General features: G+C 42.5%; 3 protein-coding genes across 5 annotated transcripts; 1 reads left to right on the forward strand and 2 right to left on the reverse strand.

Annotated features, from left to right (window-relative positions):
* Positions 1–961: 961 nt before the first annotated feature.
* LOC101170743 (ankyrin repeat domain-containing protein 10) lies at positions 962–14,367 on the reverse strand. 2 transcript variants are annotated; one of them, XM_020701373.2, is made up of 6 exons: positions 14,070–14,367; positions 11,828–11,980; positions 9,934–10,025; positions 2,310–2,461; positions 1,790–1,867; positions 962–1,689 (listed from the first exon to the last, which is right to left on the reverse strand). In XM_020701373.2, the coding sequence occupies exons 1-6, from the start codon at positions 14,265–14,267 to the stop codon at positions 1,355–1,357; spliced, it is 1,008 nt and encodes a 335-aa protein (XP_020557032.1). In that variant the 5' UTR covers positions 14,268–14,367; the 3' UTR covers positions 962–1,354. The 2 variants fall into 2 exon arrangements, with proteins under 2 accessions (XP_020557032.1, XP_004086066.1); XM_004086018.4 differs by having other exon boundaries at positions 2,310–2,542; positions 14,070–14,354.
* A 333-nt stretch (positions 14,368–14,700) lies between these two features.
* Positions 14,701–23,280, forward strand: hsf2bp (heat shock transcription factor 2 binding protein). Of its 2 annotated transcripts, none has more exons than XM_011494486.2 (11): positions 14,701–14,808; positions 15,049–15,146; positions 16,902–17,037; positions 19,263–19,360; positions 19,428–19,577; positions 20,614–20,758; positions 20,832–20,949; positions 21,140–21,243; positions 21,839–22,038; positions 22,794–22,893; positions 23,100–23,280. In XM_011494486.2, the coding sequence occupies exons 2-10, from the start codon at positions 15,105–15,107 to the stop codon at positions 22,866–22,868; spliced, it is 1,068 nt and encodes a 355-aa protein (XP_011492788.1). In that variant the 5' UTR covers positions 14,701–14,808; positions 15,049–15,104; the 3' UTR covers positions 22,869–22,893; positions 23,100–23,280. The 2 variants fall into 2 exon arrangements, with proteins under 2 accessions (XP_011492788.1, XP_020557033.1); XM_020701374.2 differs by having other exon boundaries at positions 14,713–14,813.
* Positions 23,281–24,736: 1,456 nt separating this feature from the next.
* On the reverse strand, positions 24,737–27,331 carry cryaa (crystallin alpha A). The gene is made up of 3 exons (XM_004086021.4): positions 26,933–27,331; positions 26,689–26,811; positions 24,737–25,245 (listed from the first exon to the last, which is right to left on the reverse strand). The coding sequence occupies exons 1-3, from the start codon at positions 27,128–27,130 to the stop codon at positions 25,036–25,038; spliced, it is 531 nt and encodes a 176-aa protein (XP_004086069.1). The 5' UTR covers positions 27,131–27,331; the 3' UTR covers positions 24,737–25,035.
* Between the last annotated feature and the right edge of the window lie 616 nt (positions 27,332–27,947).

The following is a 27,947-nucleotide window of genomic DNA, read 5'->3' on the forward strand; positions in this document are numbered from 1 at the left end:
GATATCTTGCGTCAATGTGCTGCCTTTCACGTCCACTGGACAGATGGAACCTTCCAGCAGCGACACTCCCCTTCCGGTGGACTTTATGAGCATGATGGCTGGGGGAAAGATTTATGGCTTCACTTCCTGTTGACATGACAACAGACTTATGGTTGCAAAAACACAAAAAAAACGAATGCCATTGGTTTAACAGTGACAGACATCGAGTCACAAGGTTTACTGGAACAGTGATGATGAACCTTATTGTGAAAGGCTTCTCACCTTTGGAGATCTTAAATGACTGGCTTGGAGATATGTCTGGTGGTAGATGGCGACCATTGACTGTATACAAGAACCTGACTGAGTGGCCCCTCCCCCTTGGCATTTCAAACAGGAACTACCCGGAAAAACCCATTGACTTTTTTTTAAAGAGAAATAGAGAACCATTACTCATTCTATTGGTTAGAATTCTTGATCTGATATAGATTTTTTTACATGTTCTTGATCATTGGTTTTTCTGTAGTTCAAGTTATAAACGGACCAATCAGATGCCTCAATAAATGCCCCACATTTAATGTTCAAACTTCATGAAGCCTGCTCTCTGATTGGAGAGAGTGGTTGTCATGGAAACATTGACTCAACCAACCAATCAGTGCTTACAGACGACGTGTGGCTCCAACATGGCAGCGAGCGTATTGCGAAAAAACTGGCAACAAAATTGACTTCATTCAGTCACAGCAAGAACTGAGATGTTTTCAATGGGTGAAGTCAGTAGCTTTGATGGAACAGTCAAAGATGGCGAAAACCCATTTCTGCTTTCGCGATAGATTTATCAAAATAAAAGCCTCTCTTCCAAGTCTTAAATCGCGTTTATGACTGCGTGTGGTTGTGAAACGTGAAAACCTCTTGAAGCGTTTTGTCGAAACCAGTCAACGTTTGACTGCAAATCTTCCAAAACCTGAAGAAAAACAGAAGACTGGAGTTTGTCTGAAAATGCAAAACTAGTTTATTATCAGGAAAAAGCAGGAACAGGTAGAAAATGAGCTTCATTGTGTTGCTGTAAGGCAGTTTTTGGGGACGGCGTGCTTGCCCCCACAGGTCTTCAGTGCATTGAGAGAATTACAGTACAGCTCTGCGTAAACCTGACCTACAACATCAATACTTCAGACGGGGGGGGGGTTCAAACGTTCCCTTTGGTACGAGAGGGGTTTCTCAGCTGGTGAAGGACAGAACTCCTGACGGACCTAAACCCTCCAGTCCCGGAGAACACTAAAACAAAAGGAAACAGTGGGCTGAACTGTAGTCGAGTGAACATCAGGATGGCAACTGGGAGCCGTCTTTGGACAAAATAATCGTTTCTTCCAGCCTGTAGGAGCTAGGAGCAGTGGAGGAGGATGGGAGTCCCCGCAGGCGATGGCTTGCCACCGTCACTCAGGTCCTCCGCCGTGTCTCCGAAGCCGTGGAAGTGTCCGTACTGCAGCAGATCCCCGCCACCCGCCTCCATCAGGCTCCACCAGTCGGAGCGGTGGTTGACGGCGCCGCTCAGGTGCAGCGAGCCGCACATGTCTGCTGAGGGTTGGTGCGCCCGCCGGGCATTCCGATTGTCCAGCGGTGGAGCGACGCTGGTGGTTTGCTCTGCGTTTCCCAGCATGGGAGACAGAGGGGTAGGAGGAGGGGTACAGCCAATCACGGTGGCTTTGGTGTGGTCTCCTTCAAAATAAAAGTTTTGAACGAGTTGAGATCGTTTAGAAACAAACGTTGTTAAAGCTCTTCAAGGGCCTCACCACAGAAAAAGGGGGTCCAGACTCACCAGAGCTTTGCTCCAGGTTCATGCCCTCCTCCTCCTCCTCTTCCTCACCTGCACTGCTCTTCATCTGCTCCGATACACCTGCAGACAGACGACAGGTCCAAAGCTCTAAAGCCACGCCCACATTTGGGTCATTCCAAAGATAAAATCTTTACGTTTATTTATCATCACAGATATTAAATCTAACTACAAAGGTAAAGAAAAAAGACGAAGAAGTCACATTTCTGTTGTGAAGTCAGATTGTTTACATTGAAATGAATGGAAACAGGTTAGCTTGGGTAGCTAGCTAACTACCTGGTGGACTTGCCTGGCTCCACTCAGCTTCAATAAGGAAGCTAAAGAGTTTTGAACAACCTTTCCTGCTGTTGATGGTTTATTCTGACATATTTGGGTCTATAGATCCTTCATCAGGCTGAATACACTTTAAATATGAACTTCACTTTTTTGATGGATGACACGTTGGTTTAAAAACAAAATTTTGCTGAATGTGATGGCCGGTCTGATCATCTGAAGGTCGTCTTACCATCAGCCTGCCTTGCTTTCTTTACGTGACGACCTTCCACGGTGTTCTGCTGCCTCTTCCTGCCAGGTGGCCCCTGACTGGCGGGCCCTCGGTCTTCGCCCTGCGCCAGGTGGGCGTGGAGTTCCCTGAGGTGGCCCAGGCGGGTCTGGGCTCTGGAGATGAAGCAGAAACAATCGTGGAAGCCGTTGGCGTGCGCCAGGTCTGCCGCCGTCTGTCCGCTGGCGTTCCTTAAACTGAGCAGAGACAGGGAGTTTCAGCAAACTTGACGCTATTCTGCACTCCCCACTAATCGCTACGGTCCAAGAAAAAAAACAACTGTTTAGACTAAACTGGTTTGGTTAAATATGCAGCCAGTTATTCATAAAGTCAGTGAGATTCTTCAAAGGTTAACGAAGACCCCCAAAATTTCAGTAATTTACTGTGCTGCCATACAATCATTTTAATTTAATAAACTTATTTTTCTACATTGATAAAATGAAAAAAGAAAAAACCCCTTCACATTTGAAGGTCTACATTATGTAGGAATATAAATGTATATATATTAAAAGTATGAATAATCATTAAAAAATATGTAATTTCAATACTTGATGTCAAAAGCTAATCTACTGTTAAAACAGACTAAACATCATACATTAACAGCTAATGTGCTAATATGTTAGCCTTTTTTAAATCCTAAACATGATTAAAATCAATCATTTTTAAACATATCCGTACATTAGTGATGCACAACTCCATGCTAACTAAATTATTATCTTTAATGTAAGTTCACCTATTCAAATTAGCTCAGGTATTAGCTAAAACATGATCAGCACAATACACGCACACATATGCCACACATAATACACACAATACACACACGTTTTACAACAAATCCATGCATTAACATACAAGTACAAACAAAGTTTGCTAATGTGTTTTTCTAAAACTTTACTTTGGTTAAAGCAGTGCCACAATATATTATGCCAAGTACTAGCTGACTGTTAAAGTTAGCCAACATGTTAATTCATCAGAACTTTTGCCCAAATATTTATAAATTTGGAAACGTGTTCGTGTACGATGATTAGGTTTAACTAACTGCACTTTTGTGTAATACATTAAGCTAACTAGAATATAAGCTACAGCATTAGCACTAGCTGCTTTTCCATTGACTGACAGTGGATTTGCCATTTTAAATTTGCTTAATGGAAACACGTCATAAAAAAACCCCCAAAAACTCGCATTTATTGTAAAAAAAAGGTTGTGCGCTTGGGGGAGGTGATTTTCAAGGCGTATCTAAATTGACAAATTTAGCAAAACTGCAATGGAAACACTTGCGGAACACGAGAATTTGTTGGATCCACAGCTCCTCTGTAAAACCACCATTTCTCAAAAATCACTTAATCCGTAGCCCCTCCCACGTGCGATACATGATGATGAGCGCTAGTGCCGTGGCACAAATCTAAACGTATCAAAGTACTGCTCACATCTGTGTTTTTTAATGACTTATCGGTTTGTGTTTATTCCTATAATTATCATTTAATGTAAACAGTGTCATTGCAAAAACGTTTTTTTCCACATTTCTAGAATTTCAATTAAGTTATGCACATACGTGCAATGAAAACACAGCTAGTATACATCATAAATCAATATTGCCGCAGCTAAAGCGTTAGCTAAAACAAACTAATCTTTGAAGTTATAGGCTAACTTTTAGCATACGAAAGCTACAATAATCTTGAATAAAGCACAAAATGAATAGCTGTGCTAAGCTGATATTTTATTATACATAAGAAATAGCACATTTTAAAGTTTATAATGTATGTTTTACTTGTATTTTACTGCTGTATGACTTATGTTTTGTTTGTGGTGTTGAAATTTGGACATTGACCAGTAAAAATTCAATTCTATTCCAATTGAATTTAATGGGCAAAAAAAAGTATAATTATTCATATTTCATAGACAATATACTGTCATGGTTAATTCAGACTAAAACCAAATGTTAGTACTTGTTAAGATGCTTTTGTGAACGAGGTTTACTAGAATTAAAATGTAATAAAAACTGAAATAGGTTACTTCCATTTAAAGCTTGTTTACAAATTCTTAAAGTATTTTATCTCATAGCTGAGTTGAAATTTTACAGTAACTTTTATTACATTTTCAAGGTAAACAGCTTAGCGTCCAGTTGGACAACATTTTCTGGAGACATTTACATTTTAGGCATGCAGTTAAGCACATGACATGGCCTGTCTTAAGCACCAACAGCAGTCTCTTCAGGAAATACCTCGCCAGTTCGCCAGATGCAGAGCTGCGATGCTCGCAGAGGCGCAGAGGTAGATTCTGCAGCGCCTAATGGGGACTGCGTCCTCTTTCTGGGATTAATCCAGAAAAGCATTCAACTCAAACACTGTAGAAACACCAGAACCAGTTTGGTTTGTCCAAGTCAGCAGGGTTTACAGTTCTCCTCTGGTCACACAAAACAGCAGATTATTGAAATAGACAACAGTAGTGGGTTCAAATGCAGCAGGTGTTCCACTGATTTAAAGCTGAAAAGCCCATGGTGCGTTTCCACTGACACAGATGATCCAACCGATGGACCACAACCTCTCGTACTAAATAAAAAGAAGCAAAAACTTTTGAGATTATTGCTAAATAGAGATATTTAAGTGACAATAACATGTCAGCTCTCTTAATGTTACTTCATACTGACCATCATCAGAAAAAGGTTTTATTTTCCAGTTTCTCCTTATGTTTGGATTTTACATTAACACTGATAGTTGATATCAGTTGTTATACATTCTGTTTAGTGAAAAGTTCAAGAATCAAAATGTAGTTTAGTATAGTTTGGCGTTTACAACAATAATAGTCTGATAAATGCAGCACCATATTTTCCGAACTGGAAAATTTTTTCCGAACTGTTTTTGGAACTTGTGTTATATAAGGCACATTGGACTATAAGACGCAGTAAGCGGGACTAAAGAGTCAAGGATACTTTGGTCTGTCAGTTAGACTTTGTGAACTGGGCTTACAGTGACTGTACAACCACATTAGCGTGTTTACCGTACTTATAAAACTATGGACATACGACGTATGTCACACGAGGTCAAGAACGCGCTAAACGTGGGTTCTTGAACGCACCTTCAGCCCAATGTCGCAACCAGATCTGTAACGGCTACTCGATCTGTCCACGCATTCGCCAACATTACGTCACTTGCGCTACAGCATTTTAAGGAAGTTGAATGAGCTTCGGATGTGTAACAGCAATAACTTCTAAAAATGTTTATGTTGTTGAAAACGTTTATTGTAAGGTTAACATTTATTTTAAAGTTGACAAAAAAGCAAAAAGAAAAACGGATGTTATGGATCAGGACTGTGCAATCCTGCTAAGAACTACAACCGTTCAAAGCGGTGCAGATCTGGTGAATCTCTATAAAACACTCGCTGTTGTTCAATTCTGGTCGGTCACAAACTGCAATGATTAATTTCTCCTCCATGATTAATTTTCCAACGGTTGGAAGGGACGGCATCCATATGTCACTACCAAATATCAGTCCTTGATTGGACAAAGTATTTACAATAACATTCAATAACTCATAAAAAAACAATAACAGACAGACAATTTGCACAGAGTGCCTCAAAAATGGCATCAACATCAGTAAACACAACCAGAACTAAACCATATATAAGGTGCTCCAGATTCAATTCAATTTATTTATACAGCACAATACTTACAATAATAGTTATCACAACGGGCCTCATACCAGTAATTGTGCAATAAAAATGAATCATAAAGAACATGAAGTCATATAATTCAATAGGTAATGGCTAAGCTAAACTAAACTAAACAGTCTAAACCAGTGGTTCCCAAACTTTTTCTGCAGGGCCCCCCTTTCTGAAGATTAGAATATTTTTGAGCCCCCCCCCACACTGACACAAACATACAAATCCTTTGTTTCTAAACTCCACCGCGCCCCCCAGTTTGGGAACCACTGGTCTAAACTAATAATAATACGTGTTGAAAAAACGCCCCCGGTACTCGGTGAAATGCATAAGTGTGTCTGTGCTGCTGAGCACAAGTAAAGCTGTTTCCTATTGAAGCAGTATAGATCAGTTTATTAATGCCAAGGGAGAATTATAACAATTAGAAGTGGATTCTGTTGGTTGCTCCCAGTCTAAAACAGAGGATTACTTTAACATCTAAATTCAGAATTAAGCCGGATTGGATACAAGGCTGCTTCGTGGCATTTTAGATTTCCGTCTCACAAATCTTGTTCCAGGCCTTTTCTTTAACAGCTCTATCCGATAAACTGAGGGTGTTTTCACACTGAAAATTAGTTCTGGATTATCGGGGAAACAAACTGGTTTACTTAACGTGAACCAAATGCGTCCAGTCTGAATCCAGCTTTAGCGTCATGACTTTGAAATTGCGCGCAATTTGTACGTAGAGTCCGCAAAAGTTTGTAAAAACCTGTGTAGCCACGCCGGGAGGACGGGAGAGTTTTGAATGTGGAACGGACATTTACACACGTTCAGAGTTTTCATTTTAAGCGGCCGCACGAACGCGTTTTTTCGAGCCCGGTGTGAACGCAGTGTCGAATAAACCGCAGTAAAATTGTGGGAAGTAGACTCCCACTAAAGACAGCAATGTTTGCTGTGTGTTTACAAATCTCACCCCGCCCATCTGTGTTTCTGTGCTCAGAGACAGCAGTAGGCCCCTCCCCCATACAGTTGCCTAGTAACCTCTTCTTACCGACACAGTGAAGGGATGATGCATTTATAGTCAGACAAGTTTGATTCATAAATTTGATAAATACAAATTTTTCTAAAACACACGGGATCAACAGCGCCTATGCCAACATCGTGGACAGAACCACATACAAGTACGAGAAGAAAACTAGCATTACTCTTCGATGAATTATTATTAATTCATCGAATTAATAATAAGATTATTATTAATAAATTTGCCTTTTTTAAATTATAAACCAACCAGGTCTCCTCTTGAATAGTCTGAGGATCAGAGCATGACATTTGAGCAGAAACACATGAGGTTCTCAGCTTTTTCTGAAAGGTCATAGGTCACTGGAAACCAGTCATGTGACATGCAGAACTCATGCGTTTTCTTCAGAATGAAACACAAAACAGCATCATGGGAAATGTGACGTTGAACATGCCAGTAATAGTTAGTCAGGCTAACATTCAGTCAAGTTAACATTACAACCCCTTCATGCTGTGCGTCTTGAAGAGAAAAAACACTGAAGACTGCTGTTTGAAATGGTGTGACACAAACCAGGCAGGAAGGGGTTAAAGATGTCTTTTTGGCTCTCTGAGGTGAGGAATCGGAGCAGAACATTTAGTTTTTGAGAGACAACCAACCAAAGGGGTTCACAGTTTTTTTATAAACTTTTACACACAAGAAATGGTTTTTAAAAAAAAAAGCAAAAATGTTGGTAGCTAAAAAATAATGTGATCATGTGGACAAGACTCTGGAATGTTTAGGAAAAAAGTCTACAGAGTCGATCATTTTCATTTTGGAACTTAATTTTAGGGACATTCGTGTCCAAATCAATCAAATGGGTCACACAGTAGCTACGTACAATTTCCAAAATTTTCCAAATATTAAACGTCGGTCTTTCGTGATCCATGTGCGATAATTCATAAATGTTTCTTGCGTTAGTTATCCGCCGATGTGATGTTGTTCGTCAAGGGTTTCGGCCGACGGGTCTTTACGTGAATTCGGTTTTGAGATCTTCAAAACTTTTGGTCGGTTGAGTTTTACGCAGTACACGTGCATTTATTCATAGTTTATACACAATTATTGTGTAAATCTTATGCATTGTGCATCATTTTTGCGAGATGCATACTCAAATTTGTGTCTTTCCAAGACCCGTTCCATGTTTGTCTAGCAGACTTTTCACGCATGAACTACTGATGCATAACTTTTATATCACGTATACGGCACACAGATCATGTTAAATTTACGTAATTGACAGATGAATCATTAATGAATTACATATAAACGGCGGAATAATCACACACAGTTCTTGTTCTTCGTTGATTAACGCGTTCTTTGCGTGGTTTATTGGTAATTCTCCCATTATTTTAACGTGGTTCATTCGCGATACATCTGTGAAAATTTCCTGTAAAGAACCACAACTTTTCTTACTTTTTCCACGTATTTTCACCTATGACCAATTTTCATCTGTGCAATATGCACAAAATGTACGTAGTGGCTGTGTGACACGGACTTAAGGGAAAGGTCTGATCCAATCTGACATTTTTATTTTTGAAAACTCAACTGCATTAAATAAAAGTTAGTGGTTTGGAGGATTTTTAATTTGAATGAATATTATTTGAGTTTATTTTTCTTAAAAGTCTATTTAAAATCCCACTCCCATCCTCTTTTGATCTGTTTTCAAACCGTTCCCAGTCGTCTTTTCATGATGTTGTTTTCTAGAGCAGCGGTGATCACACCTGTGCGATGTACAATGTTATGTGTGTCAGTACTAAAGCTCAGAGTGTGGTTGTCACGTTTCTGTTCCTCTTTCGTCGTAGCGTTGCTACAATAATCATTCACCATATCTCAAAGACTGTTCCGTGCAAACTTTGTCTGACGTCATACCGGTCCGTGGAGTTTAAAAGGGCGGGGACAACGGCTCTAGAACATAGTGTCTGCAGAGCGGGCTTCATTAGAAACTCGTCTCCCAGATGTGGGTGGAACCGTTGACAGAAAGGAACCCCGCCCCAATTCCAGAGTGGAGCAGGGAGCCTGTGGCTCGCCCAGTTTATTTTTCTATCAGTGTTTTTTTTTGTCTGCTCCTGATTCACAGCGATTTAAATAAAAAAAATACAAAGAAATGCAAATTATTAATATGTCCTCCATCGTCAGAAAAATGCTACGATAGCGTGTTGAAAATAACATTTTTAATCAGAGGTCTTCAAAATTCAACACTTGATCAAATTTTATATTTTTATTTAACCCAACTGCATTAAAAAAAAGGTTTTCTGTTTAGAAGTTTTGAACTTTTTGTTTTCTGATTAAGGATTAGTTAAATTTAGTTTTTTTTTTTGAAAAAAAAAAAAAAAAAAAAGTAAAACCACAAAGACAAAGAAAAAAAAACTGTTGAGTTTTCAAAACAAGACTAGACTAAAGTTGAGTATTTGGATTGTCTGTTGTGACCGCGTTCCCACCATATTTGGGTCTGGATCTGATCCGGTTTGTTTCTGTAAATGTCGGTCAGGTGTGAAACCTCTGGACCCTGCTGAGGATCAAACACAGCTTTTATTTTGAAAGAACGAAACGGATCAGGAATGAGTCCATCAGAGGAGCAGATGCTGGCAGATGTTCTGATGGGGATGGTTTGGACCCGCCTAGTTACGATGCTGTTGTTGCCAGGAAGGGGAGGATCATGGATGTAGAGGAGGAGGACATGGAGGACGATGCAGAGATGATCAGATGATTCATTAAGCAGCCAAAAGGAAAAGAATAGAGGACAGCACCCACATGTGGACAGGAGCATGGTTGGGGTTTTTATAGGTGGTCCAGTTTGGTTCCACCCTGAGAGGGCAGTGCGTGGAACCAAACAAAAAAAGGATGGAACATTGGCCAGCCCACACTTCTTTATTTCTTCAGCGCTCCGTCCCGTGTACTCACTGTGGTTCCGCGCCGGCTATCAGCAGAACCTGGACACAGTCCAGGCTCCCGGAGCGAGCCGCCTTGTGGATGGGAGCTTCCCCCACGCAGTCCTGAAGACACAGCAAACACATGCTTAGGCGACACGCGGTACACCTGAGGACGTGGACTCCTTCCTGAAGATTCCGGAGAGCGTCGCGCCTTCTAAAGCTACGTCCTCGACAACGTCCAAAAGTTGCATTCACGCGTAGCTACGGAATCATCTATGATCTCCTTCGCCCTCTACGGACATCCAAAAAACACGCCCACTGAACCCGTGTCGCCAGTTAAAGGTCGTGTCACACAGACACTACGGACATTCTACACAGTTTCCACGTATAAAATTTCGGTCTTTCGTGATTCCCGCGTAATCATTTATAAGTGTTTTTTGTGTTTGTCATTTGTCGATGTGCAACGATGTCCGTCGAGGGTTTCTGTTCAATTTTTGTTCGGTTGAGAATTACGCAGTTTATGTGTGTTTTACAGAGTTTATACACAATTATTATGCAAATCTTGCGCAATTGTGTGTGATTTTTGCCAGATGCATGCTCATGTTTGTGAGTTTCCACGACCGTTCCACGTATGTCCAACGGATTTTCATGTATGTACCACCGATGTGTAACTTTTACATCATGTATACGGCGCACGTATCACGTTAAAAGGATGTAATTGATGCGTGAGCAGCACAACAATCACACACGGTTCTTGTTCTACGTTGGTTTACTCGTTCTTTGTGTGGTTTTCTCGTACTTCTTCCGTGGTTTGATGTGGTCCAGTTTTCACGTGAAGACCACAATTTTTCACACTTTTTCCATGTATGACCAACTTTTGCAAAATGGACGTAGTGGCTGTGGGACATTAACATACATTTGACCTTAAACCAGATCAAACGTCAACCAATCAGGGACTTGCATTTGGCGTTGACGTATGGATGGCGTCCCCTTTAATTCACGGAAAGGCGAACTGTTTGAAAAGTGATCATGTCTGGGATGTCTGCGTTTGCTTTTTATGTAAAGACAAACCAAGGCCACTCCCCTGACGTTGTGTTAACGCCAATGCGACAACGCTAGGAATGAGACCCAACCGTTTTGCGGCGCTTCGACAAGCCTCTTCGACCTGTAGGTGGCAGACATGCGCTATTGAACAGAAAAAGACAAAACAGAAGAAGCCCCTCCCTGCTTGTGCAGTGTGAACACCACGCTTAACATGGTGTGCGTCGCTTGAGAACAGCAGCAGCGCTGCAGGAACCCTGTGGGTTTAGCTCAGTCACGCTAACAGAGGATTAGCAGCAACGGCAGACAGCAGAGATTAAGTCATCAAGAGTTTAGCAGAGCTGGATGGCTTCACCTGCTGTTTTCTGCTGACACGGCAAAAGCTTTTAAAGAGATTCACTCGTCTGGAATCAGACGGACACTCGTCAGAGCGATGGTGTCCAGTTCTAGACTTGGTACTGATCATCACACAGAACCTGGGGGGATCCAATCCCACTGCTTAGAGCAGAGGCAGCTAGCAGGTGGCGTTTCTGGGGGACCAATGTTGGGAAGGCCCAGTTTAACAAAAATACATCCCATAATGCTAAAAAAAAATGGAAACGGATTACTGTCCTTTCCTCTGAAAAAAAAAATATTGCTTTAAAGGGATTGTAGAGTTTTATTTTGAAAAGACAGAACAGGAAAGGTAACAATGAATCTAGTGTTACTTACTTTATGTATTATTTAAAAATAATACATAAAGGCGCCTCGTCCAATCAGAAATCTGAAAATACGTGGAAACATCCGCTTTGAAAGCAAAGCCGAGCAGATGTTTGAGGATGTTCAGGGCCAATGAAGGACTTCAGAGTGACCAGATTAGGAAGGGGGCGGTCCCAAAGACCCACCTGCTTGTTGATGTCAGCGCCGGCCTGCGTCAGCCACACCAGGCAGTGGGGGTGGCCTCCGAACGCAGCCGTGTGCGTCGGCGTCTGGTTAAAGCGGCTGGTGGTGGTGTTGACCTCGCAGCCCATCTGCACCAGGAGCACCACGCACTCCAGCTGTGGGAGGAGGAGGAGGAGGTGGAAGAGGAGGAGGTGAGGCTCGATCCCAGCTCAAAAGGAAAACTTCACCATAAAAACACCAAACAACCCCCCCCACCCCACCCTCACCCCCCAGGTGAGGAAGAACAGACCCGCAGCACATGTTCCTCACAACAAACTCAACTCTGGTGTTTCCGCTCCAGAGGTCAGAGGTCAGCACTCCGGGCTGACGGACAAATGAGCGTGCTGCTCAATCCAGCTTCTTTAGTTTGACCTCCCTGACCCTTTCTGTCGTATCTTTATACACGGTTGTGTACACCTCACAATAAAACTACTTCCTTTCCTCGACAAGCTCTAAATAAAAGCTCCAAAACTTCCCAAACATGTTCTTTTTTATTCCAGTCATGATTGAAAAATTTTATAAAACACACTTGAAACCTTTACGTATGAAAAAATCTCACAGCCACTGCTAGTAACGTTGCTGAAATCATTTATTTGAACAAAGATGTAATATTCCAATAATATTAACAATGAAAACAGTGGTTTGTTTTGTGTATACTATAAAGTTAAATTCAGGAATCCACATTTGTTGGTGTACACCAACATATTTTTTTCCTTTTGTTTATTGTTGAGAGAAAAAAAAGGTGCACCTGTGCCTTTATTTTGAAGTAAAAGGAGCAGAAATAATATATTTAATTCTGTTTCCTTTCATTGTCACAAAAAGAAAAACAAGTTGTTTTTTTGGGTAATTATTCTGAAGGGATGAAATAAAACATAAATTATTCTACAAAAAAATGCAAAAAATATATTTTTTAAACGTTTTTTGACCCTTGCATCAATCTGAGGTTAAAATAGCGTTGGTTTTAAATCACCCCAAAAATAAAAAACACTAACCTTGTTTTTTTTTTTTTTTTGGCATTTTGGGATTCGTTTATTAATAAATTGTGTTTTTTCTAAAGATGAGTTAAAAAAAACAGGAAGTGATGCCATAAAATATGAAAAAGGGTGGAGCTACTAGACAAGATGAACACAAACCAGTGAGTCATGTGACCACAGGCTTTGTTCTTTTATGCATACAGCTAAACAAATCACTTAATCATATTCATGGTATTTTACAAGGCAATCAAACCACACTTCCCAGAGTTGACAAGTAATAATATCCCCATAAAAGATAAAAAATGCAACAATAAATTAGTAACTAACCTTTAGGCAGAACATTTTCTGCAGCTTTAGAACAAACACTAGACACCACCCTGATAGACAAATCATTTTATTTACACACAAAATACACACTTGCACCTAGTTTGAAAGAAACGCATTTAAAAAAAAAAAACAGAAATGATGAAATTGATTTATTTTTCTAATGTTTCAAGTGTCTTATTGCATTTCAAACAAAAACAAGAAAACTACAGTAATTTATCAAAAATATATCAAAACTATTGTTATTTTAAACTGTTGCCTTGCCTTCTTGCCATGTCCTTACCCATTTTTTTTATTTTTTATGTGCATTTCAAATGTTTGCTCACCCTAACTTGGCTTGTATATGAATTAATTAAATAAAATTAAAAGCAAAAAACAACACTAGCTAACCTGCCGTAAACAGCAGGGAACACAGACAATTAATACAATTTTTTAAAAATGTCCATAAAGCCTACTATTGATATAATTTCATAACCTTTATTGATTTTATTAATTTATTTTTAGATTTTGTTTCAATAAAAAGTGAAACATTTTCTTAAAGAGGCGCAGCTGTTTAACTTTTTTCACAGCAATACAAACTCTTCCTGGTTTAAATTTGGCGCTCAATCAGCGATTGGCTGAGGTAGAGCCAATCAGAACTCAGCATTCGCATTGCTTTCAAAAAATGATTAAAACTTTATTAACAACAGGTGGTCCAGACATAACAAATGTACGGATGAGAGCGAGTGAAGATGAAACATCAATAAAAGTACTTTGCATACGTCATCTGACCCATTTACGAGCACGTTCTACTTTAGAAACCTCACGAGAACAACAGACGAGTGTTTATTTGAGCGGAATAGAAACATTCCGGATGAAGATATCCCCTAAACCTGGTCCGTCTCTGAGCTGGAAGCTAGCCGCTTACCCGTCCGTAGTGAGCAGCCCAGTGAATGGGAGTCCATCCGTAGTAGGAGTCCTCCGCGGTCAGCGGAGCCCGGTGCGACAGCTGCTGCAGCAGCGGCACCAGGGCGCCCACATCCCCGTCCCGGCAGGCGCGGTGGACGGGAAACTGCGTGAAGAACACCTCCTCCCCGCACTTCTCGGCGGATAATCCCGCAGACATGGGAGAACGTGGGGCAGAGCGACCTGCGGCGCGTCTGCCTCGACACAGACGTTCAAACAAAGGAAAGGTGGGCTGGGAGGCGTTTGAGCACAGCTCGAAAGTCGGATTTTTCTAATCTATACGGGGAAAAACTAAATAAAGGCAGAGAGGAGACTCTGTTTTCTTGTTATTTATTTCTTAATTGTTTCTCAAACGAACCCAAATCATATTACACAACAACATAGAATGTAATAAAATAACTTTCTTTATTTTAATATTTTTCTTTAAGAGTTTTCATTTCTTGAACATAAACCTTAGTTTCCATTTATTGTTGCTCAGCTACATGTAATTTCATGCGCGTTTATGTATTACCTTAAAGCAACCTATTCGTCGGTACGTCTACATCTGAAGAGATTGCTAAAAATCCTTTTTTGATTGGATTATGTCGACTCCGAGGGTCATTGAAAGCACCACACGGTCGTAGGCTGAAGTGCACGTCCGGCAAATGTCAAAGCGCGGACCGGATCAGCCCGTCTGAGCTGAAGCCTCCCGCGACGCATCGGTAAGGCACGTGACTGCACCGACCAAGAGGGCGCGCGGGGAAGTCATATTTAACAGTAGACTGTGTTAATAATCGAGTAAATGACAGAAAAATGGTTTTGTGTGTCTTTAACACCGACACGTTTCAAGCTAACTGCTGGGAAAGTTTAGCTAGCCCGTGCAACAAAGCAAACAAACCTATATGGCCAATTTCATTAAAAATAATAATGATGATTATTTGAATCTGTAATCATTTTAACAGCTGGAAGAATCCACCTCCAAACCACTAGGGGGCGCAATTCCACTGCTGGTTGGAAGATGGCCGCTCTTTCTGGCGGGAAACCCCGGAGGCTGAAGAAGGTGAGCTGTTTCACGATTTACAACATTTTCTTTACAAGTGTATTATTATTTGAATATTTTCTATAAATATAAATTAATAATAACATCAACTTTATTGACCTGGTTTTTTTAAACACAGTTGAAATCAGTTCTTTTATTGACATCATGGAAAACTAACAGGATTCCATGTGAAGTTTCGCACAGTTGAGTAAAAATACTAAGTATTTAGCATGTTACAGAGAAAGAACAATGTTTCTCAGGAACTTTTGATTTTTGTCTTCACTTTTTGCCATTTTAAAAACATGTACAACTCAAATTCCGTTGACTTTTACGTAAGGGTTAATGGCAGACGAAGTATGCATTATCACTTTTAACGCACGCCGTGGAAACCTGAACTGTCCGACGCGAAGTAACCAGTATTTAGTCCTAAATTCTTGTTGTTTTTTTTTCAATTTGGATCGCTTTTCTCACAAAAGCGAACTATTTGTTATAACAAATAATCTGCGCCGCACCACCGCTGCAGTCAAGACTCACCGATATAAAGTGATATATATATGCTGATCTTTCGACGGGTTGAATAAAGCATCAGTTCAGAAAGAAAGTTCACCTCTTACCGCTTGTTTTTGTCTAAATGATGAAGCAAAAAATTGTTTTAAAGAAACCGGCGCAGTGATACAAAACATTTAGGCTTGGTGACTGGAACTTCTTTTTTCACCGTGCGGTTACCCCGTGGTATATAACTTTTTAATGCACACCCAGCAGCCAATCAGAATCGAGGATTTACCCGGACTATGGTATAACTTAAATAATAACACTAATCCAAATCATCTAAATTGAGTAGAAATAAATTAGAAATGTTTTAAACTAAAACAATTATTTTAGAGCTCTTCCACTTTCGGCTTCTCCCATCAGGGGTCGCCACAGCGAACAAGTCGCATGGTAAATTTGGCAATGTTTTACGCCGGATGCCCTTCCTGACGCAACCTTCTCAAACTGGGCTTGGAACCGGCAGAGGTAGAGAAGGGAACCGGGAGCAGCCCGGAGTCGAACCCGGGTTTCACGGACGGAAGGCGCCGCAAACCAGCACGAGCTAAACTGGCTAATTATTATTATATCAAATGGTCAAATGTGTCCATTTTACAACCAATTACAGAGCCAGCTCTTCGGATCAGTTTGTTGAGTCTATTAGTGTCCCTGGACCCCCCCCAGCAGACCACTGGTGGTCTACATGAACATTTCACGTAAAAAACACAACTTTTCTCACTTTTTCCACGCATATTCACGTATAATCAATTGTAATCCATGCATCATGTGCTACATGTATGTATTGGCTGTGGGACACGGCCTTTAGGAACCACGGCGTTCTCCAACCGCAAACTGTCTTACACTGTTTTTACCAGCAGATGGGGCTGTTGCATTAATAAAAACTGGTCAAAAATCTTAATTTCTTCAATTTCAGTCCTTTTGTCATCAAAAAACAGACAAAGAAATGAGAGTTTCCTTTTTTTCTGTACTTTTTAACTTTTTGTTTTTATGAAGCTCACTAAAAGTGAGCGGATATAACCGTTTCTATAATTTTATTTTAATCTAATGAAGATTGCACACCATAAATATGTTTATTATAGTTCCCTTTAATGTCACTCCAGACGATTTATTCCGCCAGCTGATGTTTTTTGGTGTTTTTCTTTCAAAATGAGCTCTATAAATGAAACGTTAGCTGTCTGAACATCACACCTGAACCCAGTTTCACTCTTCAGATCTCCTCTTTACTTCCAGGACGGTTTTGTCTGCGTGAGGAAGCGAGATTTGGAGAAGTTAACCACGGAGGTGATGCAGCTGCGGGAGTTCCTGCCCAGAGTGCTGAACGCGGAGCTGATGGAGACGCTGCAGAGGGCCCAGGGGCCAGAGACGAGTAGGGGGGCCTCGCCGCGCCGCTCACGCCATCAGGCGTGTGTGTGTTTGCCGCCTGAAGCTTTGATGGCGGGCTGGCGGTTTTCCGATAGCAGCTCTCCTCCTGTGCGTGTAATCGTTTGCAGGAAACAGCTGCCGTTGCCATGGCAGCTCGTTTTGCACTAATGATGATAAAAAAGCGGTTTCAGCGGAAGGACTGCAATCAGGCAGGAAAAAAGGCAGACATGACCACCGTCATCGTATGAAAACTAGCCTCCACCACAGGAACTGCCCTGTTACCGGATGATAACAGAATGGAAGCAGTTTCCTGTAACGCTGTAATCGCACCGCCCTCGGAAATGAGCGTTCAATCACAAGTCGACGTAAACACGCATAGTCGTGCGTTATAGACGTCTGCGTTCAGAGCGATCACATTCACACGGCACTTCACAAGTTTTTATCTTTTATGGTTACCGGGTTGCTGGAGCCTATCCCAGCCATTCTTATGCTACGTTCTCACCGGCCTCGGAAAAAACGCGTTCAAGCGACCACTTCCAATCAAAGGTCTATGTAATTGCGCGTTTTGGGCTTCCGTGTTGAAAACTCTACAACGTTCTGTTTCTACAACGGTTTTCGGGCTCTACATACAAAATGTGTGACCACGGAATGTGTGTTGGTAGTTAAACCAGATGACCAATCAGAGACTCGGATTTGGTAGTGACGTGTGGATGGCGACCTTTACAAACCGGGGAAGGACAAACCGTTTGAGGAGGAATTAATGATTGCGCTGATGATTGTTTTATATGACTTTCATATATTAGAATAGAACACATGAAGCAGACAGGGTAAGGTCGTCCATCTCTCTGTTCCTTTTGGTCCTGCGGTCTCGGCTGAATACAGGATCAAAGGACCCCCCAACCTTTGTTGAAACATGACGTGCCGCGGGACAGAAAGCCACTTTCTGATAACAGACAGAATTTGTGCTCAGTGAATTTAAACACGCCTGTGCAGTGACGTATGGATCAGAGGATGTCCGATTAGCCATTCTGCATGTCAATCAAGTCCCGTACTTCTCGGTTAGGATTTTGATTGGCTGGAGGATTTTTTAGAAGTACAGTAATTCCCCCCCGCGAATAGCGAAAATCCGCGAATAATTGACGCTTTTTTAAAACTCCCAGAGCCTCTGCAGAGTCAGAACCTTTTTCTGCCGTTTGGGTTCATTTCCAGAAGCTGGAGATGCTGCAGGGCTTTTATTGGCTTTTATTGACCTTGTCAGAATGGTTACAGCTCGAACAAAAATAGCGCAGCCTGCTCATACACTCAGCCGGAGGAGAACGTTCAGCCAACGCGCACCCAGGTAGGCCCCGCCCCCTCTAATCCACCAGTCACCAGCCCACCGCTGATTGACATACGCTGTGGTCCAGCAACTGGCAGAAACAGGGGGGCGCAGCTCTGTCCAACTCGGGGTCGTTATACTTTATAGTAAATACAGAGTAAATCGTTTCTCAAAATTCGCGGAATGAGCGCTGTTCTGCGTCTCACGCTTGTGACGTCACCTGCGGCCAACCGCGAATGGGCGGGGCGCGAATATTAAACCGCGAATGGGCGGGGCGCGAATATTAAAACGCGAATGGGCAGGGGATGACTGTACTTTTTTTTTGTTATTTATCTTTGTCGGCCTGTGATCTACCCTAATGTCCTTGAAGATCGACCAGTCGATCGTAATCGACGTAATGAGCACCCTTGACCTAGAGGTCATCCGAGGACCTGATCTGACTGGTTTTACAGTTAGGGAGGAAGTGAAGGTGTCGCCCTCTGGTGTTACCACGTAGGCGTGTGGCGGTAAAGGACCATCAAGGAATCAGAGAAGAGGTGGTCACTGGACAATGAGATTTATATTGACGTCCATGTCTTTGGTTCCTTCACTCTGTTGACAAAATCAAAACAGATGAAACAATCATGGCCTCCATCAGATTTGAGGGATAATAAATAAAGCAAAAAAAAAAAAACATCCAATTATCTCCAGAAACTAGACCAGTTTGGATTAAGTGAATGGAGCCAGCCCTCAGTGGCCTTTTGAGGAACTGCAACATTTCAAACGTCTTGGAAACAGAAGGTGACAGTACTGCTACGAGACAGAACAGAGAGGAAAACTGTATCTAGCTTCAACCTTCTGGGTTCTTACCTTCAGACAAACACAGACGTTTGTCTGAAGGTAAGAACCCAGACAAATGTCTGTGTTTACAGAGAAGGAGCCGACGGAACAGGAGCACCTGCGACTGGAGGCTTTGCACCTGAAGTCCAGGCTGGAGGCGGTTCAGACCGAATGTCAGGGGGAGAGGGAGGTGAGGCCGTCTGCCCGCTCTCTGGAGGGTCTCCTCTGGCAGTCCGTGACCACGCCTCTGTTTGCAGGAGAAGCTGCTGCTGCGGGAGCAGCTGTGGCAGAGCGGGGAGGAACTGCAGCAGCAGGCTGACTTCTGCTCGGAACTGGGGTCGGCCGCCTGCGGCCTGCTGTGGAGCTGCTCGGCCAGGGAGGACACGGTCACGCAGTGGCTGGCTGATGTGAGTGCAGAAGGTTCCCTGAAATCTGCTGAAAGCAACCAGTTCCGTTGGTCAAAAATCAGATCATTTTGGTGAATTTATCCAAACATCTGTCATGAAAGCTGGAAGTCTGACAGTGACAGCCATTAACTTATCCCTCTAACATTAAAGCATTAGCTCCAGAGTTTATAATCTTACAACTACACTAACTCTACAGTCGGTAATTACAAAGTATTAACAGCAGATTCTGACGTGGAGAAAAGCAGCTTTGGTGCTGGAATTACGTCAACTGCATAAGCAGTTAAGGAGTTATAATAGTTAAAAAAAAACATCAACACTGGCGCTCTAGCTCCGGTATTAAATGGTTTCATAGGTTACAGTAGGTAGAAGGGTTTATGTTTTCAGACATCACCGGTGACATCTCAGGTGTTAAAGGGTAAAAGTTAAAAAAACTGCGCTAGTTCAAAGTTTTTGTTTTTAGGCGTCACCGGTGACATCACAGTTGTTAAAGTATAAACAATCAAAGAACAACGGTAGTTCAAAATGTTTATTTTTAGGCGTCACCGGTGACATCTCAGGTGATAAAGGGTTAAAAATGCAGATTGTAGCACCTCTAAGGCTACTTTCAAATTTGCATTCCCTGCCTCCGTTTTAACGTGAGTGCAGAATGAAATGTCACACAGTCCAAAACATGCTAGCGCTATAGCATCGCGCCACAGCAGACGCTCAAATTGCACCGTATAAAGGTCTTGTATGCACAATGGTGGACGTCTACAGAACCCGCCCAGTTCTAGACCTGATTATTCACAATCACCTGTCAATCAAAAACATAAAGGGACCAACTCAAACCTAGAAAAAATAAATCAATACTGTTATTCAAAATTCCAGTCGGAACAGGTTCTTTGATTTTGAGTCTAAATCCCTGAAGTCAAAAAGGCGTTGACCTGATGTGTAACTAGACACCTGGTGGTTGCCTGGTAAACTGACCCGGCTCCAGTTATCGCTCTGAAACTAGCTTCAAGCAGGACGAGTTAGTAATCTTACCAATGCTTTGCAGGGAAAGCTTTTGTCCTTTGTAAGCGTTTCGGCTCAGACTCTGGAGAGCTTCGTAAAGTCCCTGGATGAGGAGGTAAAAGACCAATCCGACGACTACAACTCCCATGAGCACCAGTTTGTGCTGGCTCTGGTGGGGACCGTCACAAGTGAGTAGACCCTGACGATGGATCCCTCTCTCCAATGATGCCAGCTGACATCTTTTTCTTCTCCGCCAATCAGACGTAGCGGCTGTAGCTTGTGGGCGGGACTTCCTCTGCAGTTCGGGACAAGTCTTGCTGGAGACTCTGATGAAACTTCTGGAGCAGATGAAGCCTGCGTTCTTCCCGAAACTCAAAGTGTACGTGTGGTTGTGGGAACACAGATGATCAGAGGACTTTAAGAAACTCACAAACAGGTTAAAGTACAAAAAAAATATCCAAACCTGAGAAAGTCCCCGCTCTGCAGGCAGAAACTGAACCCGTACCCATCCGGCTTCTAGAATGTTCCAGTGCTTGCATTTCTGTTACGGTTGTGTTGTTGTTCTGTAGCTTGATGCTGATGGCTCTGTACAACGTGAGCATCAACATCAATGGACTGAAGGTCATCAGCGGGCACAAAGGACTGGTGCGCCTCATCTGGACTCTGCTGAACGGTGAGAAGACCTCACGTGTTTTTGTTTCATGTATCTTTGGGTAAAGCCTTAGCCCCAGCCGTCCTCATGGTGGATTCGGGGTGTCTGGAGGCCAAAGATGGTCAAACCTGTACAAGGTACACATGTAAGGTTGTGGACCACTCGATCAGCCCGTAGAGCAAAAATGTTCACATAGAATTATTCTACGGGCATGCTGCGGGCGACAGGTCGCACCGATCGTAGAGACCTTTCTCACCAACGGTACATGCACTAGTTTTGGGTAGCGACAGTCCGGTGTGAACACCGCATGCCGGGTGTGTACGTACCATCAGTACGGGTGCAGATGGAAGTTACTGAGCTAACTCTTGCACCCCACTGATGACTAGAGTGTGGCGTAAGGACAACTTCTATTTGATAAACCTACCACACGCACAACAAGGGTACGTTCCATTCTCATGGCGTCCCTTCAGATGGCCTAACGATCTACTTCTCCACGAGCCTCCATGAACCTGGACAACCCAAAAATCCACAGAGCCCGTACGGGTGCATGTGACTAAGGCTTAAAACGTCAACATTCTTCCTCTCAGTGTGTGGTTCTGATGTGGTTCTGGGTCAGGTGGACACTGGGAGGTGAGCCTCCACTGTCTGCGCCTCCTCCAGTCCTTGATACTAGAGGAGTACACGCACCCCCATTTGGGTTCCTCCCTGCTGGACCCGGAGCTGCGGGCTCACGTTAGCCTGCTCACCTCCAGCGCTCAGCCCAGCCTCCGAGCCACGGCCCAGCAGACCCTGCAGGACCTGCAGAGCCTCAAACAGGTACCCAGGCCTTTTTTTGACGAGTCACGCTTTGAGCTAAAAGCTGTTCACCTTTGTGAAGGGAGTACCGTTAAGCTCCAGCCTGAGGCAGAAGGGGCTCATTTCTTCCCCTTATTCAATCTAAATCTAAATAGAATTCTATCCTGATCTAAATAGAATCAGGTATGGAACATGATTAGCTCTAAACGCAATACGTGCCCTGTATACGCAATACAAAAGTTATAGATTGGTGGTACATTCGTGAAAAGTCAGTTACAGATACGTAGAAAAGACACAACTCTGCGTAGCGGCTGTAATGAAAACACAGGGGGCGGGGCTACAGCTACAGTCCCAGTTGCTGGTCTTTGAGTCGTCTCATTTCATTTGGTAAATTGGATTCTATTTTCCGCAATGTCTGATAAGGAATCTGAGAAGACGCTAGCTCATTAGAAAAACGTTATCTAGACTTCCAACACACAGTCTACGAAACATCGAAACATAACCGGACATCCAACCTAGCAACATGCTGAAAGTCACATTTAAATCTCTTTTGGGTCTGTCTGTCAATCAAAAATAATTTTCATGACAGAAAGCTGCCTCCTCACAGTTGTCGTAAAAGATTTAAAGCTCCATAAATATCCTAGAAGCCAGGTTCTCAGTTTGTAACATGGAAGCCAGTGCCTCCATCCCCTAGTGGTCAGTGGTGGAACTGCAATATGTATCACTTCAGGGTTTGAATCAGTAGAGAGAAGTCATAAAATGTTCTTTATCTGCAGTGTTTGAGGGTTCTTCAAGCCGGTGAGGTTCCCCAGACAGCAAAGGAAGAACCTCAACTAACTAAAGGAAACTGAGGAAATCTCAGAAGAGAGACAGACGGTAAGTGGACTTAAGATCCTGAATCCACCTGAGGAAAACAGGCACAGAACAGGTCAGAACATTGACCGAGTCAAGAAACTCATAAAAGGATTCAAAACTGGTCATAGCTGCAATCTAGAACAAACGACCATACAAGGCAAACATGGAAGCTCCTGGTCTTCAGGTCCTCAGATGATCCTCTGCTCTGCTCACTGGTGTGTTTCCAGGGTCGCGGATGTGAAGGCTTCTCCGTCTGCTGTTCTGGCGCCCACTTCCTGTTTCGGTTCCCGTTCAGTTCCAAGGAAAGTCTTTCTGGAGGAATGTTTGATTCCTGGATGGTTTTAACATCACTCTTAATGTGGTTCACGGCACGTGTTCATAGACGATAAAGAGTTTTTTCTACCCACAGCTCTGTCTCCTGCTTCTTTCACGGTTCCAAACTCTCTTTCGATTTTTTATTAAAAGAAGATCTTATATTTTCATGTTTTGGTGGATTTTCTGTGTAGGAACTTTCCTTTAGTTTCCTCTTCTTTATCTTTGTATTGATGAGACCATCAAGCCTATATTGATCTGTTGAACACAATCGTCCTACTCCGTGGTACCAAAATGACATCAATTTCTCTTCATTTGAAAACCTAAATCCTGTCCAATTTTTAGTGAGGACATCTCATTTTTAGGTCACCAAGGGGCTACAATAGAAATAAATAGAAAGTTAAAAGAGTAACATTTGAACCGACAACCAAATTAACACATCACTGCACATTTTACAGTGTTAGAAAATGAATGTAACCCTTGTGCTGTCCTATGACCCTTACATTGACGTGTTCTCCCTACCATGACAAAGGTGGATAAAGGTGGAAAGATTTCATGTAATCCATGGACACCAGTGAGGATCACAAATCATTGAAGAAAAAAGGTTCAGAGCACTGTCTAGTGGGTCTAGATGACCCAACTCCCAACGTTAAAGTGCCTAGGATAGCACAAGGGTTACAAGATGCTTTACCAAATATCAATACCTCTCTCTGAATTAATTTTAAATCAACAATAATTGTTTTGTGCTCAAACCAACTAAGCCGTAGCTTTGTTTTTGCTATTGGCTGATACACAACTCACAAATTTACATCGTAACTAAGTCCTGTATTTTTCAGAGTATAAGTCCCAGAAGCCAAAAAAATGGCACGGTAAAGAAGAATAAAAGCAAATACAAGTCGCTCTGAAGTACTATAGAAGAAAATGAACCCTATTTCAACACACGTCAAGTCGGCATGTTGTTTTCTTACAGCAATCGTTACCTTCTAAAACGATAGGAGCTACATCGGAATGACGGCGCTTTCAGCGGTACTTCCCCGTCTCTCTGTGACCCAGTTTGACGGCTTGCCATCCCGCATTCGTCCAAGGAGGGAAAAAAATAAAATCAAGAATAATATTGTCTCGAAACAAATAAGGAAAATATCCTAAAGTTTAGTTGGGCAATGAGACTTTCCTCCATGTTTGTTTTGGACGGCGTTTCTTCTTCTGCGTTGCTGTCGCTGTACACACACCTACAGCGCCCTCTAGTGCTTGCTAGCGGGAAACAACCAGTCGTTAGAGAGAAAATAGTCAACTTTTTTCCTAAAAATCGCATATAAGTTGCACCCCTGGCCAGACTACACAGAAACGTACGCTCTGAAAAATACCGTAAAGTTTTTGAGCATTTACTTTGATAGAACGGTGTTCTAGAAACACAAATTCTAGCTAGAAGAAATGTCACCCCCAATAGCAGTTTTTTTTAAAGGTTAAAGACAGAGTTTCTGGGTTTAAGACTTCTTCCCGTCTTTCAAGGGCAGTTCTTGAAGTGATATTCAAAAGAATAATGATCCACTGCTGATAGTTTAGTTTATCTTTATTATATTTCTCAGTTTGGACTTCAGCAGATTTGCACTAAACAAAGCCACAAATGATGAAGACAGGAAGTAAATGGTTCTTCAGAATAGGTGGAGTCGTAGCAGGAGAAACATGCAGGTCTTTCAGGGATTTCTCCTGAAAACCCCTCAAAGGAACTATTTCCATAACAGAACTAAACACTGTAAGGGCGCACTAGGACTACGAGAGGAGGAGCTCAGAGAAGTCCTCCCAGGAAAAAGATAGCAAAGGAATCTGGTGGTTTTCCGGCAGATCTTCAGTCTAGGAGGATGGGGCAGCGCCGGGCTTTTCGTCACGGCTGACGGGGATGCTGCGGTCGCTGCGTCCATATTCGGCCCCCCCGCTGGCCTTTGGCCCGGTCAGGGTCAGCAGTCCATCGGCAGACAGGGAGCAGGTGATGGCCGATTGGTCCACAGTGGAGGGGAGGCGGTAGCGGCGGTGAAACTCCCGGGAGATGTAGCCATGGTCATCCTGGAAAAACAGCGTAGCTCTTCAAAACAAAAGAACTTCCTGTTTTGGAACAAACTCAGGGCATACGTTGACCTTTGATCTCTTTTGAAGCCTTTGATGACACACAAGCAAATGGCGTTCCATTTTCTAAACCTACTTTATCAATCAAAATTTATTTATAAAAATCGCTTTACAATTCAAAACCACAAACACCAAAATGAAAATAAAAACCCACCCTCCCCACTTTAACATATACATCCCATGATCCCACACTCCTCTTATGAAGGTAACTTGCAAGAGTAACTTAAAGGTTTGAGGGTTCCTGGAGCCTATCCCAGCCCCTTAGTGGCCGATTGATGCTTAGCAAACAAGGAAACCTTGACTTCTGGAGTAGTCTGTAGTTTCAAATTGGAATCTAAAGTATGATAACCTCTAACCGACAGTAGATTTATTGAACTACTCTTGTTCTAATTTTGAAAGGATTTCTTTTACCATCTTCAAACAGATCTGCCTTCAGGAAAAAGTCAGATCCATATTTTGTACATTTTGTTGTTTTAGTCAAATGACACCAATTTAAACAAACACTTGGGTTGATTTCTCACTGATCCAAACCCAGTAGGAGCCATAAGGTCTAACACATTTGCCGCCTTTTGTGCCCTGACACATCCCTGCTGTTTAGGTTTCATCAGCCGTTTTATGCCTTTTGAAGCTTTTGTTGGAGCTTTTTTCTATGGAAACCAACATTCTAGTAAATGTTTGAGTCGTCAACCATTTTTCCATATTTGGATTTTAACCACTTTTTCCCCGTCTTATCTTGCTTTTTTAAAATTTAAAAGGTCACAGTCGAGATGGTGATACATTAAACATTTTGTTTTTAGCTCAGAAGGATTTTCACTGAACAATGACGTTCCGACAGCCAGAGGAGGCTTTTGAAGGAAACAGGAAAAGCAGTTTTTTTCGGGATTTCAGCTTTAAAGATAACAACCCTCCTGAAGGTGGCACCATTTACTGCACATCAACGTTTATCCTCAGAAACTCAATTCTTGTCCAAATTTCTGGTGACTCCCATGATGCAACTGTGGAAAGGGTGGAGTTAGGTTAAGTTAAGTTTTTCAGAATTCTAACTCCTTCCTGGTCCTAAATTTTGAGGCAAGTTTATGTTTGACGTGTTAAAGGCAACAAAAACAACTAAAGGAAAAATAATCATTGGGGTTACAGACCCTCTTTTACAGGGCTCAAGCCAAGACATATTTTTGACTAGTAATAGGACAAAAATGGCTTCGTGGTTTTAAAAATCCATGAAAAAACCTTTTTTTTTACATGTTACATTTTTATAAAGTAATCCTGTTTAAGTTTTGATTGTTAGGATGCTTTTTTCCTAGTATTTGTGCGTTTTTCTGCTCTGTTCTTGACCACTAGAGCCTAAATCAGGTTGTAGTAGAAGGAAGGGAAGGGGAAGGTCACCTGTCTTTCTCCATGCTTGCCCTGGATCTCCACAAAGTCATCGATCACCTTCACGCTGAGCTCATCGGGGGAGAAGTGCTTGACATCCAGGTGAACCGTGAACTTGTCCCTGTCAGACCTCACCTGAGGGACAAACAGCTGTAAATGGACGAAGCCAATGCGCTTTGCTGGACACATGTGCCTGACCGAACCCGTGCTGTAAACAAAAGAGCTGAAAACATTTTAAAGAAGTGGTGTCGGGTACCTCGGAAATGCCGGAGTTTGAGGAGTCCAGGAAGTTACGAAACAGCGACTGTCTGTAGAACGGACTGATGGTGGGGGAGGTGAAGGGCAGGAGGTCGTGATCGAACATCCCCTCCCCGAAAAACTGGTCAAAGAGTCGAGCCGGGTACATGGAGCCCAGGGTGCGTCGGAACCATGGGTGCTGGATAGCAATATCCATAGTGGCTGAAGAAACAAGGCTGTGCCCGGTTTGGTCAATCGACGGAGCTACTTGGCCTGGAGTCCAGGAGGTGAAGACGGAAAATCGTTCAAAGACAGGGTTTTCCTACACTTTTCTGTTTTCTGGGCAAAGAGGCAGCGATAATTCGTCCCGGTCTCTGCAGCTGCCTCCTCTTTATATACCTGACCACCAAAAAAGACTGGCTTTAGCCGGGATCCCTCTGGAATGCCATTATCTCATGGTGGGTTGGACCAGGTCAGCAGAATCCGAGATGACTGGTGCGACCCGGTGCCACCCCCCACGCGCCAGACACCCGTGGCTGCCAAAACAAACCTGCTGCATAGAGAGGGAAGAGGGGGCTCGGACTGAGACAAAGAGGTCAGAAAGCCATGGACGGACACAGGATGACCTTTCAAACGGTTAAAGGCGCCGTCAGGACGTGACAAGTTCACAACAAAGAACCTGAAATCGATAGAAAAAATGAATTCTAACATGGTTTTTTTAATTATGTTCCATTAGAATAATGGAAATGCCTGGAAAGATTCAGTTCCAACAGATGATCATTTTGAGGCTTGCAAAAAAAAAAAAAAAGACCAGGCCGGAAAACTGGACAACTTGTTAGTCCAGCTAATCCCCTAACTGTCATTTTTTGATAAAAACCTGCACCTCCTCCATAAACCAGACTAAAAACCTGTTCACATTTATTCTTTGGTGTTTTGCACCATTTTCCTCCCTTTGCTACTCTGTTCTACTTGAAGAATCCATCTCATTTGCAGGAAAATAAAAGTCATTTCAAAAGTCGAGTTGAGAGTATTTT

This window comes from Oryzias latipes, chromosome 2 (genome assembly GCF_002234675.1).
Source record: "Oryzias latipes chromosome 2, ASM223467v1".
Lineage (NCBI taxonomy): Eukaryota > Metazoa > Chordata > Actinopteri > Beloniformes > Adrianichthyidae > Oryzias > Oryzias latipes.